Below are 21,340 nucleotides of genomic sequence, written 5' to 3' on the forward strand. Positions count from 1 at the left end.
TTACAAAGTCTATCTCTACTTGAACTCAAGTACATGGTTTGTGTACTTCGTCCTCCACAAACCACAATACAACATGACTGATCTTTTTATTGTGTGGGGGGAAAAAATCTTTTTTTTTTTGAGGGAAAAACTTAATTTTAAAATCATTATATAACAGTGATTTCAAGGGAATAAATGTTTGATATTAGAGGACCTCTGTACTGAACTGGGAATATGTATTCCCACAAAGAATCTGATTAAACAAGTCTAGCTCCATGGCAGGGACACCATTCTCCAAACTCATCATACCAGCTGCTCTCTCTTTGATACCCGAGTGTGTTTTTGCCTGGCATGATTCCACTTTTCACTTTCTCTTCCTCCGCTTGTGTACTCATTTCACCCCCCCCAATTCACTTCCATTTTTCAGTATGTGACTAGCGGCAGACGTGAAGAGAGATATGAGGGCTGGGAAATCCTAGACCTGCGCGAAACTCCAGCTCGTTCAACATGGCTAACAGACCCGAGGCGTTTTTACGGGACTTACATGATTGCTTTGGAGATTTTCCAGCAAACTGGGGTCATTAAATCCGGCTTCCTCCATCGAGTGGGAGCTGTGACTGTAAAAAAAATAAATAAAAAGAAATTGATTAAAAGCCAGTACATAAATAAAAAAAGAGAACCTAAAATGGAGTCTTATACTCCTTTTTTTTTTTTTCTTCCCTATTTTCCTTTTGCTCGAAGACATTGTGCACACACTGTACTTTAGGTACTACAGAAAGAGGGCATGGTGGTTTATTAGATTACAAAAGTGAGCCTTTCATAAACATGCACCACTAAAGATCATCTTCTGCTGAAGATCGTTCTCCAAACCAGCAAAGGACAAGGTAGAAGTAAAACGATTTCTTCTTCAAACGATCCCGTGATCCAGGACCGTTTCTGTCTGATCATTATCCAAAACAAAGTGTCCCAACATGGCCATTTTCACCTGCGTCCGAGTGTACACACTCTGCAGCTGCAGTTTTAGGGGCACTATCGATCTTTGTGTCGGTGATGTATAGGCTGCAGTTTATCAGCCTGCTAGTGGAGTCATCTATAGTCTGATAGTGAACAAGCTGCTGTTAAAGGGCTATTGGTGTTGTGTGTATATATAACACTCTCATCTCACTGCAACACAGCCTTAAAAATCCTTTAGTGCTTGTCAGGTGCAATTACAGATATAAAATCAACTTTATTTGCAATCCGATCACTGAACATCAAGTCCAGTCAAGAAGCTTTTATTGTTATTTCAACCATATATAGCTGACACAGTACACAGTGAAATGAAACAACATTCCCTCTGAACCCTTGTGCTACATACAACAACAATCTCAGAAAACACAGGGCAAACCATGCTCAGATACAGGAGACAAGTGGCCTGATTTCAGATTTCAGATGTGTATGTTTATGTTGACCTGTAAAGTGATTCAATAAGCAGCACTCCCAGAGCCAGTGATCACGCTATTGATGAGCTGCAGCCAAGCAACCGTCTCTACGGAAACGGACCCTGTTGCTGATGTCTCAAGTCTACTCACAGTCACAAGCTTAATGGATTCTGCCATATAGATGCACTAATTCGCTTACACACATACGCACAAACACAGACACACAGATTAGATCACTGTAGTTTTACAATGTGAAAAATCCTGGTAGAAGACATTTCATAGTCCCCTTTAATTAAATGATAAAAGCAGATGACTCAAAGAAAGGCTGGGTATGACGTGATGGTCCTTCATGTCTGCTGACACACACACACACACACACACACACACACACACACACACACACACACACACACACACAAACACACTCCTGTGCCGGACAAAACCACAGACAGGAACGAGTGAGAACCCAAAAGAGCTGTGAACAAAGGGAATTCTTCCAAGCCGTCACCACACAATTCTGTTCCTTCAGATAAAGTCACACATTCTCCTCCTAATAACGTATGTTAATGATGTTTTCTCTTCAAGACGATAGCACGATAGACGGTGCTCAAGCTCCCAAGCGGCACGGCGATAAAACCATCGTCGACCGAGCTGCTCGTCTCACAAGCAGCAATGACTCAATCTAATTCTCTGTATGTTCTCTCGCTGTCCCAGTACAGTGCAGCACAAAGGACACATTCAAATTTAAAAATGTCATGCAATTCACAAAATCCACATGCAAGAGCAGAATGTGAGAAAAGATATAGTTTAATAATAGCAGGGGCATATTCAGACTTTTCCCATGAGGCCCAGTTGTTTCCAGAACTTGAACCAAAAAGTGCTGTTTGTGCTCGAAATGTTCTCTATTTACCTTGCAGGAAGGCGACAGAGTCACATTAGTGCATCCTACAAAAACTGCAAACATAATTTAATGTGGATGAGGCTTCCACAAAGTGACACTTAACATCACAGAAATCAAATAAATTGTGCGATTAATGATTGGCTCATTTGTTGATTTTTATCTTCCATTCTAAGGTTAAAAGAAATGTTTTTTTGGTATATATGGACTATATTCCAGTAAACCTCAAAAGCTTGACAAGTTCGATAAAGTCTTAAAATATTATTTAATCAACCCACCCCTCAACAACATCCCACAGTTTATATACCGTAATTTCTGGACTAATATTCTTAATAAGAAAAATAAGCCGCACCTGTCTATAAGCCGTCTACATTCAAACTAAACTTTACACAGGCTTTAACGAAAGACAGTGTCTGTTACTATTCACTGAAAGCACGCTCGATTTAATATAAAGAGTTTCATTGGTTCACTTTAACCTGTTCGGCAATTAGTTGAATTTTACGTGGCTAATTTTTTTGGCGAAACCCGGAAAAACCCGGAAAAAATCCATAAATTGGCCGCTTCGTTGTTTAAGCCGCGAGGTTCAAAGCGTGGGGAAAAAAGTAGCGGCTTATAGTCCGGAAAATACGGTATATAATTTACACTGAATGAGGATTTACAGTTTATTTTCCATATTGCATTAGAAAAATTATCTATAGACAAAATTCTTCATTTATTTGTGCTTACTATACATGATATGGACAAAAGTATTGGGGACACCTGACATTTCCAGCCATATGTTGTTCTTCCCTGAACAGTTACCACAAAGTTTCCCACACAAAGACTCCCAATTGTCTTTGGATGGTGTAGCATTACATTATCCCTTCACTTGAACTAGGAGACCCAAATCTGTTCCAGCATGACAATACCACTGTGCACTAAGCCTTGACCATATAGAGTAGGTATGGTTTAAATGGGTAAAAGTGAAGAATCTTGAGTTACCTGCTATAAATCTATGACTTCAACCCCATTGAACACATTTGGGATGAATTGTAACGCTGCACCACAGGTCTCATCACCTTACATCAGTACCTGACTTTACTAACACCATTGTAGCTGAATGAGCACAAATCTCCACCAACACACCCCAAAATCTAGTGGAGGATCTTCCCAGAAGAGTAGAGGTTATTATAAGGGCAAATGGGAACTAAATGTGGAACGGGATGTTCAGAAAGCACATAGCAATCTTATGGTATGGTTTCTACAAACTTTTCTCCATATAGTGTATATTAATCACTTTATAATATGATGGTCAGATGTGAAGTGTTGAACTTTTAAAATAAATTAAAAAAATAAAAATAAATAAATCTAAAACCTGCATTTTCTATAATAAAGACATGAAGTTAGCCTCAATATAAACTAAAATGAGACTTAGAAGTAAGCCTGGAATGGCAAAGTGCTTATATCTCCTAGATCAAATTGCTTTTCTACTCATTAGCAGAAAGACATTTTCCGTTTGAGGACCTAAAACAGATCTGTGTAAAAGTTTCAAATCTTATTGACACTTGACACATGGAACAGGCACTAGTAAAGACAAAGAACAAAAACACAAGACAATCATCTAACAGCCCAGAACTGGAACCTTGAAACAGCCAGAAATAAGTTTCATTGACACCATGCCACTCCAAAACTCTGTTACTCCACATGCACAGGGCATTCGAACTACAGGACGTTTCCCACAAAAAAAAGAAAACTGAGGGTAAGAAACATACGACAGAGGAAGAAGAAAACAGCACAGGGTCACACAATACAGAGCTTACCATTCCTCCTCTGCAAAACTACCATCCTCCATTTCAGACCTGTGACTGTTGGGTAAAGTAGAGAAAAAGTTAGACACCAGGTCACTGCGAGTTCCTGCTGGCAGATACACTGCATCACAATGTACAGAGCAGTTCTAATACACATGTACTTTAGTTGCATCAGGTGAAGAACCATGAGTAGGATTTCATCCTTATTGGCACCAGCGGAAATGTTGACCTGGCACTTGGTATGCATAAGAGGATCAAAGATTCAGAAAACCTTTTCTTTAGTCATTTTGGATCTCCAGCATCCACAGTATATACAGATTAAGTAAACATAGAATAAGCAGGCTCAGAGGATGCAAGTAATTTTTTTTTTACTCATTTACTAAGCAGAAAAAAAGCTTTTTTCACTACTGTCTTTCACCAAAATATAAATGTATATTTGGTATGTTCAATCCCAGGACACTACCTTACTCATTCCTGCAATACAATCAGCCAATCTTAGGGCAGCAAGTATAATATGTTTAAGATGTATAATATCATGAGGATCAAAACTAGAAGTTGACTGATTCATCAGTTTTGCAGATTTTTGATTGCTGGAACTATTGGCAAAAATCTGGCATGCCTCTGTGGCTGAAGCGACTGAGAAGGTTTGCTGTCATTACAAGAGCGGCCTCAAAAAGTTAATTTTTACACATTAACATTAATTTACATTTGGCAGATGCCCTTATCCAGAGCGACTTACATTTATCTAATTAATACAACCGAGCAGCTATGGGGTGAAAGGTCTTGCATATGGGCCCAATAGGGCAGCTTTATGTGCAATGCTTTAACCACTAAGCTACCACCTCCCTACCACATCGGAGACTGTTTGCTGCACGGAAAGATCACAGTGCACAGAGAATGTTATACTGTAGTTATTTTTATTCTTTAAAATGTATAACGTATACTTTATAATAACCTGGAACTCAACATGAAGAAGATGAAAGCGGTCGTTATGGATTTTAGACAAGCTGGCAATCACACTCATGCTCCCTCAGAGTTCCTTAGAGTCCACATCTCTGAAGATCTCAACTGATCTCTGAACTCTTCTATCCTGTTCAGGAAGGCACATGAGCGCCTGTTTTTTTCGGAGGAGTCCCATCTGTGCTACAGGATACTGGAGAACTTTTACCGCTGTGCCATTGAGAGCATCCTCACTAACTGCATCTCAGTGTGGTACGGAAGCTGCGCTGCTTCAGACCGTAAAAACCTAAAAAAGGGGGGTAAAAACTGCCCAACGAATCTACAAAGGGCGAGGGGCATTATCAAAGATACCTCTCACCCCAACCATGGACTATTCACCCTTCCACCTTCAGGCAGACGCTACAGGTGCCTCAGAGCTGCACAAACAGACTGATGTATAGCTTTTTACCTGTGGCTGTTACTGTACTGAACAGCTGATTTAACACCACATTCTCACTTTACTGTGTATTTTGCACTGCTTATCCACTCCAATTATTATTTTTTGCACCATCCATCCATATCAAAGATAACTCATACTTGCACGTAACTAGATCATGCCATATGGGTATCTTCTGACATGTCTATCTATGCATAATCTTTGCACAGTTTATTGTATATTACTATATAGTCAAGTTTATTTCTATAGCGCTTTTTACAACAGACATTGTCTCAAAGCAGCTTTACAGAATTTTAAGAGTTAAGGTGAACAATGTGTATTTATCCCTGATGAGCAGCCATGGTGACTGTGGCAAGGAACAAATCCTGTAGATGTTATGAGGAAGATTAAACCTTGAGAGGAACCTGTCTCAAAAGGGGAACCCATCCTTATTCTCATCCTCATATAAACACCTTATATTATTCCCTACTGCACATTAATCACCCTCATCCCTGTATATATGGACCTCATACCCTATTTATCTTACTGTTTTTTTATTGTAAAATAGGCCACTTATGCACTTCTAGTCAGATGCAAACTGCATTTCATTAGCTCTGTACATGTACCTTGCACAATGACAAAGTTGAATCGAATCTCATTTATATTATAATTATATTTATTAATATATTTATACCATTTAGCACATTTTCATGATTTAGTGTTCTATTTTTTATAATAAATTCAGTACTATTTTACATGGAGTGTTTGTTATTTTATTCTTTTTTTAATTCATTTTAAAAACTATTGGTACGATCCAACCTAGCTGTCGGTATCAGTAAAATCCATCTCTGACCAAAATTTTTGTAACATGCCACATAGAAACTCAAAAACCTCTGGTGCGTTTCACACAAAATTGACTCAGGATTTTAGACAGAGTGGTTAAAAAGTAGGGGATTAGCCAGAGGAGAAAAGTAAGTTGTTTGAACTTATAAAGAAGGCTACTGTAACTCATATAGCCACTCTTTACCACTGTGTCAAGCAGAAAAGCATGGCATAATACACACATTTGATAAACCATGAGGTGAATGGGCTACTGTACTATAGCAGAAGATCACATGAGTTGCTCTCCTGTCAGATACAAATAAAAATCTGAGGCATCAATGGGAGCTTCAATTGAGCAAGAGCTTCTCTATTACATACTGTATATATTTACACTTCGGCTCATGTGTAGAACCCTGAAGAGAGCACTAACAAACGTCAGTGTTCTTGCTCTCATTCAGAAAGCATAAGTTCCTTATCGAAAGCTCCTGACCACAGATGGATGTGGCACTGTTGAGGTTTAAACTCATGACCTATCAAAATCCCAACCATTAGGAAACTTGCACGACTAAAGTATTTTAATGAATGAACATCTGCACCCATGGGAAGTTTCTTCATTAGTTACTGTTCTACATGAATTATCTGTGTGTTGGAACAAGTGCGTTCTCAAGCGTGTGTGTGGGATTAAACGCATCACTTGTTCTGTCGGTGTCATGTAAGCAGTCAGTGTGGTTAAACACACAAGGGCAAAAGGCCACACCACAACATGAGAGTGTGGTATAGAATGAAGCTATTAAGCAGGGGACTTGGTGGCTCAACTGTTTCATCGCTTCAAGCTGCATTTTCTGGAGCCAAGCACCCAGACTTATGGATGGCTGGCTTTTAAAACTTTGGACACCATTCAAAATGTAAATGTACTTCCAAATTAGGCCCACGTTTTGACCAGCTTTTGGTGCCAGAGTGGTGGCACAAATCTAGTTAGAACTTTCATTCAATCAAATTTGTGTCACATTTTACCAAACTTTTGACCAGATGGCCTTCCATAGACACCACAGCCAGAACAGGAAGAACAATAATAAGAACAGGTAAAATAACAATAGAATATCCCTTAGTGCTCGGCCCCTAAAACAGATAGCTATAAATATATTACATTAATTAAGCTACAGGTTAAAACTGAATGAAAGTAAGACCCACACCGGCTCCAAACTGGCTCATGTTTCCTCTAATTAACCATCCTTCATGTTGTTTTTACAACAAATTCACAAAGCCAGACAAAATATCTAGGACATTCTTTTTTATTCTCTCTCTCTGAAAAAGTCTAACTGCTGTTATTCTCCTAGAAGAGGAAGAAAGGGGGTTTGGAACATGGGGGAAAAAAGGGAAGTAGGGTGTGTGTTTTTCGCAGTCTTCAAGTTCAAAAGCAGTCTTGCTTATGTGAAGTAGGTAAAAAGTGAAACATTAATATATTCATGAGGAAGAAGGATGAAGCCCTTCATCAATATACCACTCGTACGCGTTCAACCTACACCCGCTAGACATATTAAAGATGACGCCGTAGGGAGACGAAATGTACATATACTCACACACACACACACACACACAGGAAAAGGGCTTGGGTGAGGCTGAAGTAATTTGGTCAGAACCAAGAAAGTATAGAGTGGCTACAGGTAGTAGCATTAAGAGACAAGTAATATCCACACACACACACACACACACACACACACACACACACACACCCACACACACACACACACACACACACACACACACACACACACACACACACACACACACACACACACACACACACACACACACACGAGTTAAATGCTGATTCTGGGGTAACTTTCATGATACATTCATATTTCTGTTTGTTCACCTGTATTTTGTAGTCACCATCACAAGGGGGAAAAAATAGGTTCAAGACAATCCAAGAGAGTGTTCTCTCTCTCTCTCTCTCTCTCTCTCTCTCTTTCTCTCTCTCTCTCTCTCTCTTGCTCTTTCTCTCACTCTCTAACACACACATACCTACGAGGTGGTATTAAAAAATCTCGAGACTAATGGTGCTAACTGGTGCTATTCTGAGCATGTGCGTTACCACGGCTGCGATTTCATCATGGACGGCAAGTTAGAATAAAGAGCAAACGTGAAATTCTGCATGAAAACGGGCAATCTGCCACAAAGACATTTGACGTAACACATGCTTGATAACGCACCGAGTCATTCGTTTTGAGTTGAAGACGACAAGAGATCAAGAAAGACCTTCGACAAGCTCAACCATCGAAAACGTCGAAACCATTTCTCCAACTTGAACTTTACTCCAGCTCAAAGGTCGCCGTTTTGACACCGTTGCGGAAATCCAATGTGAATCGCAGAAGGTACTTGATACGCTTAGAAAAGAAGACTTCCAGGACACATTCGAGCAGTGACAGGAACGCTGGGAGCACTGTATTGCTGTGCAAGGGGACTATTTTAAAGGTCATAGTGTGTAAACATAGACAGAAAAGTACTTAGTAAATAGAGCTAGTCTTGAAGCTTGCTCTGGTTGGATCATGTATTGACCATGTTATTTGATGGAAGTGCATGTGTAAGTGTGTGTGTGTATTTGAATGTGTGTCAGAGAAAAAGAGAAACAGAAAAACTAGGACTCAGATATTACCATACAGCTGTCTTTCTCTCACAGACACATACATCGAATCCAGTCAGTCAGAAATGTACAAACTAGTCTTTGACTACAGATTAGACTACACTTCTAAACCTTCAGGTTTACCTTTTAATGGACCTGTTTTTAGAACAAGAGCATATGTGGTGCACAAATCCAATAAGCCCAAAACTCATGGACCTTCTTCGATCTAAGAGACAACTGAGACAATCTTAGAAGACAAACATCATGTGTACAACTTGAGCTGTCATCTGACTTACGCTGCGTGCTGATGAACATTTTCTCGCATACTCCCTCACACACACAGACACACTGCAGCACTATCATTTACACACATGCGTGCCCAGCTGGCGATGTCACCCCTAAAAACACCCCCGCCTCTCCACCACCCACACCACCACAGACACAGTGTTACACCGATGTCTAATGCAGCACATCTGATGCCGCTCTTTGCGACCAAAAATAGATCACGGCAGCAGAACCTGCTCTCGCCCCAGAGCTAAACAAAGGTCCATAAGCCGTTTGAGTAAAGGGCCAGTGGGTGTTATTTATAGAGTATTTATTTATATATTGTTCAAATAGTTTAGGAAGGCAGAAGAAAACATTGAGTGTCATATTCATGCTTTACTGATCATACGCTATATGGAAAAAATCTTTTGGACTTTTCCAGCCATATGCAGTTCTTCTGCAAAATGTTATCACCAGGTTGGAGATACATAACTGTATAGGATACTTTTGGATGCAGTAGCATTAAAATATTTCTCTTTGCTTGAACTATAAAAACCAAACCTGTACAAGCATGACAGCGCCCCTGTGCACAAAGCAAGCTCCATGAATATATGGTGTACATGGGTTGGAGTGGAAGATCTGCTGCTACAGAGCTCTGACCTCAACCCTATTGCACACTACTGTATGGGATGAATTGGAATGTTGACTGCACCCCAGGCCTCATCAACAGATGTTACTAACACCTACATGACTGAAAGAGCACAAATCTCCATAAACACAAGAGATGGAAAACAACGAATTACATTTACTCGCGTTATGGTTTTTGCGCACTTCTACTTTTTAAAGTAGTTTTTAAAATCTGTAATTATACTTTTACTTAAGTATGTTTTGCTATAAGTAGAGTACCTAGCTATATTTTAAATCATATCTGTGACTGAGTAAAAACATGAATAAATAAAAATAGCAAATGTGAAAAAATTTAATATATCGCGCCCCGGAAAAATGACTGCAGTGAACGATTAAAAGCGGAGAACAAATACGCTACTTACAAAAAAACGTAGATCGAAAAAAAAATAGCGATTTCTCTCAATATCATAAGTGACATTACAGTATAACAGAAATTATTTTTTGCTAACACACATTAGAAACAAGACATAGACTGTATTGTGTTTTTTATTTGTTAAGCTGTTCCTCCAATTAAAAACAATTAATTGAGATTTATATCCCCTTGTCCTTTTTGAACTACACTAGAATCCCCCACCACACCCCCACTGTTAAATTAAAGTAACTCTTACTCTGAGTACATTTTAAATGAGCTACTTTTTACTTGTACTTGAGTAGATTTTTAGACTGATAACTTGTACTTAAGTAAAATCTCATTGAATAACAGTACTTTTACTTAAATAGAATATTTTTTTCCCTTTCCACCTCTGATAATCACACCCCAGAATTTAGTATCTTCCAAAAAGAGTGGAGGTTATTATAAGAGCAAATGGGGACTAAATGTGGAATGTGATGTTCAAAAAGCATCATATGGTCCACATACTTTTCTCCGTACAATGTACAATAAACATGGCGCAAGGTTTGTGGGTGTGTACATACAAACAGGTGTGTGTAAGATGGATGTGGACTCACCCATAGGCCACTCCAGCGACAGTACACTTCTTAAACTGCATCACATTGCAGGTCAGTGTTCCAGTTTTGTCGGAAAAGATATACTTCACCTAAAGGATGAGGAATGATCAAATCATAAGAAAAAGGCAGTAGATCTTTTACATGATCGCTGTAATCATTTTGTGTGTGTGTGTGTGTGTGTGTGTGTGTGTGTGCTGTACCTGGCCTAGCTCTTCATTCAGGTTGGACGTTCGAGCCATGGCTGGAGTGTTGGTCACTTCATAGAGCATGTCAGTGTCCTAAAAATGAATCGTTTATGAAAATGAAGAACCCGTGAGGTCTTTTTGTAAAACAGATGTATACAATCCATATCTCTTGCTTACAGCATACTATGCGCTATGCAGTGAAATAGCATGTGCCACATACCCGAGTATGTAATGCATAATTTTTGCAGGGGAGTAAAATCACAAATAATAACCGTACAATACATGTTCCATGAATAGTCCTTCCTCCTTATTTGCATTCATTAACCTCTACTGGCTCCACCCCCTTTCGCTGCGTACCGCAAGTGTCCAACCTCCCACACTTTATTTTATGATTCTCACTAAATCCAGTAGAGACTAATAACACACTAGATTTCACTAAGGCCAGTGTTCCGGCACTAAAACTGTGAAGTGCATCATCTGAGACAGTTCCAGCGTTCTGGGAAATTCTAAAAACAAACACAGACGCTGCTCTGTGTGCCACAGCCCAAATCCAATTTTGTCAACTGTAAATAGGTTATTTTGATAACGTTCCACTTTTAGTTTCCCCTCAGACTTTTTTTTTTTTTTTTCTTGAACCAGTCCAGGTGAGAACCGTGCGGATCAGAAGAAGGAAATTTAACATGAAGCGCTGGTTACGCAGCCACTCGGTAAAAACAATAAACTTTCCGTCCCTTAGTATTGCTTTGTGTCTGATTTTTTTGCATTGCCTTCTGACTTTTGACTTGTAAATGTTTACATGACTACGGGATGTCCCGGTTCTTATAAAAGCAATATTATTAAAAAGAGCACGACATATATCAAGCATAACACTATGAGCCCCTGCCTAGTATTGTGTCGGTCCCGTTTTTGCTGCCAAAACAGTCCTGACCCATTGAGCATTAACAACATTATCTTCTTCAGCAATTTCAGCTACAGGAGCTCGTGTGTTGGATTGAACCACACGGTCCAGCCTTTATGTATGCCTTTATGCCCAAGTGCATTACTGAGCCTTGGCTGCCCATGACCCTGTCTCCGGTTCACCACTGTTCCTTCCTTGGACCACTTTTGATAGATGCTGACCACTGCAGACTGGGAACATCCCACAAGAGATGGAGATGCTCTGACCCAGTTGTCTAGCCTTCACAATGTTACCAGTTCACTAAATGTTACCAGGTCACTAAGCCTGATTAGATTTCTCTAATTACAGACCCGAGATTACAGAGCTATCTATTGCGTCATTGAGCTCTGGACGTCATGCGTGATCGGATTGTGTGTAAGTTTTGGTGCATAAGCTCACACAGGAAGTTCCAGCTTCATAACAAACTCTAAATAAACGTGTCAATGCAAATGATTGATAAATAGGTTTCCGACACAGTTTTCATTTTAAAAGTCCATACTTTTCCAGATTCAAATATGCAGACTTCCCTAAAGATTTTTAAGACCATATTTAACATTTAACATTCAATACCAACTATACTATGTGTTACAGTAAAATCTCTGATGTATGGCAGAATTTCTGATGTTTTCCGTGTGTTTAGTTTTCATTTGAAATCCCATATATTTCTCTTCGTTTTGGCCTTCAGTCCACACTGAGATAGTGTTTTCAGTCAACGAAAACTTAGCTTTCTAAAGTAAATATATGTGAAAATGCTATTTGCAGTGTGGATCTAACGTAGCTCGTGTGCAGTACAGGAATGGAAGCGTGGTTGATGGTTTAGTGTTAATGAGCAACTTTTCAGTTGAAAACAACAATTGAAAAGCATGGATGAAGTAAAATGACACTCAGGGCTTCATTCTCACCCAGTTGATGAAGTAGGCCTGGATAAACTTGATCACCTCCAACGTCACCAGCAGACTAATGGGAATCAGGTTGTTGAAGAGGATGATGAAGGTAAGGAAGTTTAGACCAAAGTTCGCTGCACCTCCATCTGATGCAGTCCGGGGTAAAAAAAAACAAGGAAAGGAAAAATAGTACAGAGAGGAAAGAGGGGGTAGTACAAAGAGAGTTGAGTCAGTTCAAATAAACAGGAAATGTGTGTTGAAGGGAATAGAAAAAAGAAAAAAAAAGAAAATCAACAATGCCAGAAGCTCACCCCCATCTAATGGGCATCGTTTCCACAACGTTACGCACGTACTACAGAACGTTGTCCAAACGCTGTGCCATTAGCTGAGATTAGCCCCTTTATCTCACCCTCCACACCTCTCCCATCAGCCTCGAATCATGAGACTCCCAACTGCTTAATTAGCAACCCCAATCACTCAGTTTGCTGAGCTTCTGAACAAAGTTGGTGACGTCCTAGCAGCCGTCTTTGGGAAAATAAAAAGATAAAACAAGAGCACGACTCCAAGCAATGAGTTCCACACAAAGCACTGGGGTGACAGGACCGAGACTTCTCCCATCTCAAATCCCAACCGTGAACAGAAAAGGTGACAAATAAAAAAGAAGCCACATTGACACGTCACGGCTCACGCGTGAACTAACCGTGAGTTTATTAAGCATTACCTGTCCTATATATGACCCAATCCTGCTCTATCAGAGCAGATAGGAGAGGGAGTCCTTACCCAAGGGCACAAAAATAATAATAATAAGCACACATTTAGAATGGACAGTAAGCAAGAGGTGGCCAATGAGGACAGATTACTGTTATGGAGGCTAAACATGAACACAGCAGAGGAGAGAGAGAGAGAGAGAGAGAGAGAGAGAGAGAGAGAGAGAGAGAGAGAGAGAGAGAGAGAGAGAAAGAGAGAGAGAGAGAGAGAGAGAGAGAGAGATGACTGCTAGAGGGTGGAAGGCAACATGGCCAGTTCGGATGATTTGATACAAAGGAGAGGGACTCGGCCCAAAGCACACTCCCTTGGGAAGGAGGGTTGGAGGAAGAGGAGGAGAAAGGGGTGTGTTAAAAATAAATAAATACAAATAAATTAAAAAAAAAAAAAAGAGAGAGAGTGGTGACATTTGTAATTGATTTGTATTCTCAACACACCAGGGTTGAATCATAAATAAATAGATAAGAAATATTACTTCCATTGAACAGAAGTACATAATTAGCAATACTTATTCAAGATAGAAGATTTACTAGAATATAAGATAAACTATAATGTGGAAATATTATGATCCTTTTAGGTTTTTGGTTCACTGCAAAATATGCACCATTCACAGACTCTAATCTACTATTCACGATTCAAACACACGACATGCTCTGAGTACTGAACATGCAGCTGAAAGCTCTGCATCAATGCGCTACGAGGTTACGGTTATTGGATTAAGGCAGGGGTTGGCGGTCCTCCATGATGAGGAGTAGCCGAGGCTTCAGATGCAGCAGGGGAGTTCCAGTTGTGACCAGAGGGTTGCAGTAAGAAGTTAAAGAGTGCACTGGCAGCCTGTTCAGCAATTTAAAGGACACCCATCAGCATTTACAGACAAAACAAAACCGCAACAAGACATTATTTTTAAACTCAAAGTATGGGGGTGGGGTTGGTGTCACTGTAGGTGGTGTGACTGCATAAGAAATTCAGATCTCTCCCAGGCCCTAGTGCATAAAGTATTAACAGATCTCATAGAAGATGACCTAGGACAAACAAGGGCGAAGCTAATGGCTGAGAATCACAGGGGGGCAAATGTCAAATGAATAATTTATAATGAATAATAGCTACACTGCTGCTGTCTGAGCGAAGAGCTCGATGGGTCTAGAAAATCTACACCTTCACTACTTTGCTATGGGAATTATTCTCAAAGCAAAAAGGGAAAGTGTTCTCTACTATCCTTTCTGTTCACCATTTCCTGCAGCAAGTTCACAATTCAAGCCCATTACCATGCTGTTTTTAATGACACAAGGAAAACTGACTGTGGTGAAATTAAATGGCTCGATCAAATGCATCAATGTCACCGCTCTCTCTTTTTTTTTTTTTTCCCCCTGTGTTTGATACAAAACAAAACCTAGCATTCGACTGAGTCTCACTCCTTTTAAAGAATACAATCAATCTCTTGATGGAAGCCTGAATTATGACCTTTTCCATTCCCTTTAACAGTAAGCTTTATGATCTGTGAGGACCGCATCCTAAATGCGGCCTGTTGAGCTAACTTCATAAAGCAATGCTGCATAATCCGAACGAAAGACTGCGACTGCAGGGAACGGCGGAGGTCATAAAACAAGCTGGGATCGAACTGGACATAAGCAACCTTTTTATACACAGGCTGAGGAAAATAAAGTGTGATGGTCTGGGTGACATGTTAATCGATTTGCAAGAACCGTGGTCATGGAGTACAGGCTGCAAAGATTTAGCCCATAGTGCTAAAAAAGTCTTAATATCTTAATATCTAATCATTCTTTTAAATTTGGAGCATTCCATTTTAAACATGACTGCAAGAGGGACAAGAAGAAGAAGAAGAAGGAAGAAGAAAGAGGAAGAAAGAAAAACTAAAAATGTAAGAAGCTGTAAGAAAGAAGACGAAGAAAGGAAAAAAAAAGAAATAAGACTGAAGAACAATGAATAAACAGTTAGTTTAAAAAAAAAATAAAAAATCAATATACGTAAGAAGAATGAAGGAAGAAGGAAGTAAATGCAGCAGCAAGGGATGAAAGAGGGTGAGGCATTTAGAAAAGGTCATTTTGTCCCTCAGGCATTTCTACTTCGCAGGAAATTCTGCATCATGACTACTACAGGTCCTGTGACTGTTGGCTCACATGTCTACATTAAAGGAAAAAGCCGTCGGAGATGCATTCTGAGAAAAAAAAAAAAAAAGAAAGTTCCTGACAAATAAACTGTGACATGCCCATAAAACTAATATTTTACTTTAATAATTTTCCAATCTTGTGTGTTTAACAGTTTATGTAACAAAGTAAAATAAATGAATGTGTCTAAATACGTCTACAGCCTTGTTACATAGTAAATTATCCTTTTAAAGTAAATTATAAAGTCGTCATCTTCTTTCGGCTGCTCCCGTTAGGGGTCGCCACAGAGGATCATCAGTCGCCATACTAATCTGTCCTCTACATCTGCTTTTTTCAAACCATCTACCTGCATGTTTTCCCTCACCACATCCATGAACCTCTCTCTTGACCCTTTCTCTTTTCCTCCTTCCTGGTGGCTCCGTCCTCAGCATTCTTCTAGCGATATACCTCATGTCCCTCTTCTGCACATGTCAAACCATCTCAATGTCTCCAAAACATCCTACATGCACTGTCCCTCTAATAAACTCGTTTCTAATCCTGTCCATCGTCGTCACTCATAACGAAAACCTCAACATCTTCAGCTCTGCCACCTCCAGCTCCACCTCCTGTCTTTTACTCAATGCCACTGTCTCTAATCCATACAACATCGCAGGTCTCACCACAGTCCTATAAACTTTCCCTTTCACTCTCGCAGATACCCTTCTATCACAAATCACTCCTGCTATCACTCTTCTTCACCCACTCCACCCTGCCTGCACTCTTTTCTTCACTTCTCTAACACACTCTCCATTACTTTGCCCTGTTGACCCCATCCACCTTCACCACCACTTCTCCCTGCAACCGCAGCACTCCTCCTGTTCATTCACACACCTTGTCTGTCAACCTATCCATCACCACTGCAAACAGGAAAGGGCTCAGAGCCGATCCTTGATGCAAACCCACTTCCACCTCAATCCTGTCATTCCTACTGCACAGAGGAAGTGAGAGCAACGATTAAGAGGACGAAGAGTGGAAAGTCTGTAGGATCAGATTACATACCGGTAGAAGCGTGGAGATGTTTAGGAGAGATGGTAGTGGAGTTTTTGACCAGATTGTGGAGACTGAGGAATGAGTGTGCTAGTACTGGTTTTTAAGAATAAGAGAGATGTGCAGACCTGCAGCAACTACAGGAGAATTAAGTTGATCAGTCACACCTCAAAGTTATGGGAAAGAGTAGTGGAAGCCAGGCTGAGAGAAGAGGTGAACATCTGTGAGAAGCAGTATGGTTAGGAATTACTATTTCTATCTATTTCCTGCTTCACCATCTCCACACCATCCAACCTTCTCTCTCTCTCTCATTTTCCTCCTTCATCAGCTGCTCAAAATACTCCCTCCACCCTCTCAACACACTTTTCTCACTAGACAACACAATTCCATCTCCATCCTTTATTGCTCTAACTTGCAGCACATCCTTCCCAGCTCGGTCCCTCTGCCTGGCCAATCTCTACAAATCCTTTTCTCCTTCCTTAGTGTCCAACTTCTCATACAAGTAAATTATATAGTAATATAGTAAATTTCCTCACAATATAATCAGGAATTTAGAGAGTTTGTTCGAATCATGTATATACTAATACATATAGCCTAATAAGAGTCGGAACAGCACCAAATAAAAAAAAGTGAACAGAGATAATCCACGATGTTGACACAGAGATACCGATAACGCAGATGTTTTGTTTTAATGTAAACCTTGACGAGGTGTCTCACTTTAAAATACTACTTTAAATGCAATCTTAGCTTTATTTTTAGTTCAGATATGTGCAGAAGGAAATATCTTTTCAGTTCAGGAAGGTATGTCGTTTCCAGAATATATTGTCAGAGTTTCCCACAAGGCTTTTCCCAGGCCGCCATTAATACTGTACATACGATTGAACAATTGAGGAATGCAGGAACGAAATATTGTGCCTCATTTATTACTAAAAGAACGAACAGGTGCTTCTGGCCAGGTTCTCGCAAAGAGGTTAACGTGTCACTGGGAATGGAGGTGGAAGGGAAAAACATGTCTGAGATCAGGCACTAGGAAAGACTATACAGTCACATATCTGGAGGGGATAAACCTATCACTGGATCGCTGGCGTGTGTGCCGTCCTCTGCAATCGCCCTCACAAAGTAGGGCAAGCGCATAATGGCCTGGGTTTGCTCAGCAAAGCCTGAGCCTCAGCTAGAGATTAGTAAGGAGGGCTGATTCACGCATGGCCAGGGCTTTTAAATGGTTGTTACCTGGAGCTGTTAAAGAAAAAAATGACAACAACACAGAAAAAAACAAAAACAAACCAAAACAGAATGTTAGAAAAGGAAACAGAGAATAAAATAAAATAAAAAAAAATATATTCAGCAGCGTTGTGATACTCAACCATTTGCACATCCCATATTAACAGTTTTATTTAATAGGGAAATACAAACGTTTTCCCATCTTTTTTTTTTTTTTCTTTACAGACAAATATTCACTTGCGTAGCAATGCATATTTGTTTATACACAGCAAAACTTAAAGAAATGCTGACATTAATGCAAGTAAATAAAAAAATAATAATACAACAAATGAGTGAGCAGACAGAGACAAGAGGACGGGACAGCATGAAAAGGTGAGCAGGACGCTTACAGTTGAGGTCCATGTACCAGGCCTCATTGCCGTACTGGTACTTCCAGATGCTTTGTCCGATTGAGCAAACCAGAGAGATGGCCAACAAGCAGCCAAACAGCACCAGGATCTGAAAGTTGGTGATGCGCTCGACATTCGACAGCTTCAGAGGTGGACGTGTGGAATTCTGGAAGTAGAACAGGATAAATAATTAGCTTTGACATAAAACTAGGTTCGAGGTGGTATCAAAAAAGTTTTTGGATAAAAGTTTTAGAAAAAAACTCCAACAGATGACAGCACAGTCACAGGGAGCACCGACCTTTAGAAGTCAGTGTGTCAAAACCGCCCTGTGTACATCGGGAGCTGTGCAACTGGTGCTATTCTCACCATGTGTTACCACGTCTGCTATTCTGAACACGTGCGCACCCAGTCACTGAGCTCTCCTGACACGTGAGTTTCTCACTTTCCTACTCGCAAGATCTGTCTTCTGCAGACTTCGCCTTCTTTTTAAAGATAAAGATCCATCTCCAGAGTTTATGGAAAGCATTATGTTTATATATTTTGAGTGATTTGCTGGGATGGAATTGTTCTGAGGCTCAGAGGAGGTCACTGGGGAAGGGGGTAACAATAGTAAGTAAACTGTTAGGGATAAAGGTATAGTATACACTGATCAGGCATAACATTATGACCACCTGCAAAATGTTGTATTGGTCCCTTTTTGCTGACAAACCAGTTTTGACCCATCAAGCATTAACTTTTTCAGCAATTTGAGCTACAACAGATCGTCTGTTGGATTGGACCACACGGGCCAGCCTTCGCTCCCCACGTGCCATGACCCTGTTACTGGTTCACCACTGTTCTTTCCTTGGATCACTTTTGATAGATACTGAGCTGCAGAGTGGGAACAGCCCACAAGAACTACAGTTTCGCAATTTTCCGCTTGTCAAACTAGTTCAAATCCTTACGCTTGCCCATTTTTCCTGCTTCAAACACATCAACTTTGAGGAAAGATTTTCTTGCTACCTAATATATCCCACCCCTAACAGGTGTCATGATGAAGAGATCAGGTTTGTTTACTTCATCGGTCATAATGTTATGATGTCATAATGTTATGCCTGATCAGTGTATATAAAGAAAGAGTGTTGAGTAAGGCTAACATCATGAATGATCGTGAATGATAAGAGGCATTACTCTTTGGAATTGTTACCATGACGATCCTAGAAGTTCAAAAACATTTTCTTTTATTTCCCAAGCAATCACATTTTTTTTTTTTATCCTTTTTCCTCTATTTGGAACTGATGATCAGTTGGACTGGTTATTTAAAATACAATTTAAGAGCATAAAATTTTTATTTATTTTTTATTTATTTATTTATTTTTTACACATGCCAACTGGGAATTGTTAAATGTACTGAACTGATATGAACTCAGTAAAATCATATTTTGTCCTTATTCTGACACCGTATATACACGATTCAATATCATTAACGTGTGTACCGCCGTTACCAATAAAGTGATGTTTATTTCTATTACAAATAATGATCCTGAAGTCATACACAAAGGTGTTTCCAATCCCTCCAATTCATCCTCATCCTCAGACCCACAAATTATTTATATTGGTAATATGAAATGCAGGTACGTTGTTTTTCAAAAACATTATTTTAAGGCCTCTGAGGCTTCCACCATTCAGTGTGGATTAATAAAGCAGACACACTCCATGCACATGCAGTACACAGCAGTGTTTAACTCCCATCATACATCAGCATCTGCAGCCATCAGCCTTATCCTCCTCTGCAACAGACTAACGCTGTGCCATTTCAGAGCACTCGTTAGGTGTTTAAAAGCTCCTTTAGGTAATCCTTTCTGGAGAAAATCGCTTATCGGAAAGACTCACCTGCATGAGCTTTGTGTCATGGCCCGTGTAGACCACGATGCCGTGCACCCACTGCGTGTTTCTGAGCTGCGCTCCTCTAAGGAGGATCTGATCCGGACCCAGTGGCACTGTGCTGGATTAAGAAACACACTGTCACACTGAGTTCAAGTAACACTTCGGCAGGAACACAGGAAGTCACGCAATGGTGGGATGAGGGGGAGGGGCTTAGTTGGTTTTGGGGGGCACATGCCTGATTCAGGTAATTGGACACTACAGGGAAGTTTACCACAAAAGAAAAGTAAACAGGGATATTATATAAAAGTATAAGTAATGTCTATGGAAAAAAAAAAAAGATACCTATAACTATAAACACAATACTTCACACTAGGGATGTGCATCTCTATATCTGAGGCCGATGCGATTCGCATCTCAATACATAGCCAACAATATGATACATTAAAAAGATACATATAAAGCAGCTACTGGTGCGTTGCGATAAGATTCACTCTCATTATGATGCAGTGTGATCCGATTTCAATTTGATTCGACATAATGTAATTCAATGCAATGGAAAAAATTATGCTATGCAATTCAATATTTTACAGATAGTCCGCTTTTATTTCATTGGTTCAGACAGACAGCAAATCATAAATTTACTTAAGTGCCTTCTGACTTCCAATGCATGGCCCTTTGACAAACAGGCCTTTGTATTGCAAAAGAAAAAAAAAAGAAAAATTAATTAAACCAGTTTTTTTCTGTTTTGTCTCCATGAATATGCAGTTCTACCTCTGCCATGTTAATCTGTATTCTATATGACTCTCGGTGATGTGTCATATTCACGTAGCAGCAGTGGTGCTGAAAGAATGCGCTTGAGCAACAGTTAAGCGAGGAGAAATGGATCTACATATGCAATAATGGTCACATTCTAAATAATAAAAGTATAGAACATCTACTAATAATTACATATAAATAAAGTTTTTTACCGATGCAAATATGTTAAAAACGATGCATCGTGATATAAATGCCAACTTGTATCCGATGCACTTTTAAATTGATGCATCATATCATCAACTTATATGGCGATGCACCAATGCAAATTGGTGAATCGTACCATCCCTACTATTCACTGCTGAACACTAAGAAATGAATGTT

The 21,340-nt window shown here is 39.8% G+C and overlaps 1 protein-coding gene across 1 annotated transcript in view; it reads right to left on the reverse strand.

The window, feature by feature from the left end:
- Window positions 1–21,340, reverse strand: part of atp8a1 (ATPase phospholipid transporting 8A1) — a gene marked incomplete at its 5' end in the record, with an annotated part of 147,420 nt that overhangs the window by 65,977 nt on the left and 60,103 nt on the right. Inside the window, 6 exons of the mRNA XM_083561771.1 lie at window positions 524–596; window positions 10,805–10,893; window positions 11,005–11,082; window positions 12,829–12,956; window positions 18,338–18,503; window positions 20,210–20,321. Coding sequence (XP_083417897.1) covers window positions 524–596; window positions 10,805–10,893; window positions 11,005–11,082; window positions 12,829–12,956; window positions 18,338–18,503; window positions 20,210–20,321 — 646 coding nt within the window. The remainder of the gene's footprint in view (window positions 1–523; window positions 597–10,804; window positions 10,894–11,004; window positions 11,083–12,828; window positions 12,957–18,337; window positions 18,504–20,209; window positions 20,322–21,340) is intronic.

The sequence above is a fragment of the Silurus aristotelis genome, assembly GCF_946808225.1.
Source record: "Silurus aristotelis genome assembly, chromosome: 14".
NCBI classification, from domain to species: domain Eukaryota; kingdom Metazoa; phylum Chordata; class Actinopteri; order Siluriformes; family Siluridae; genus Silurus; species Silurus aristotelis.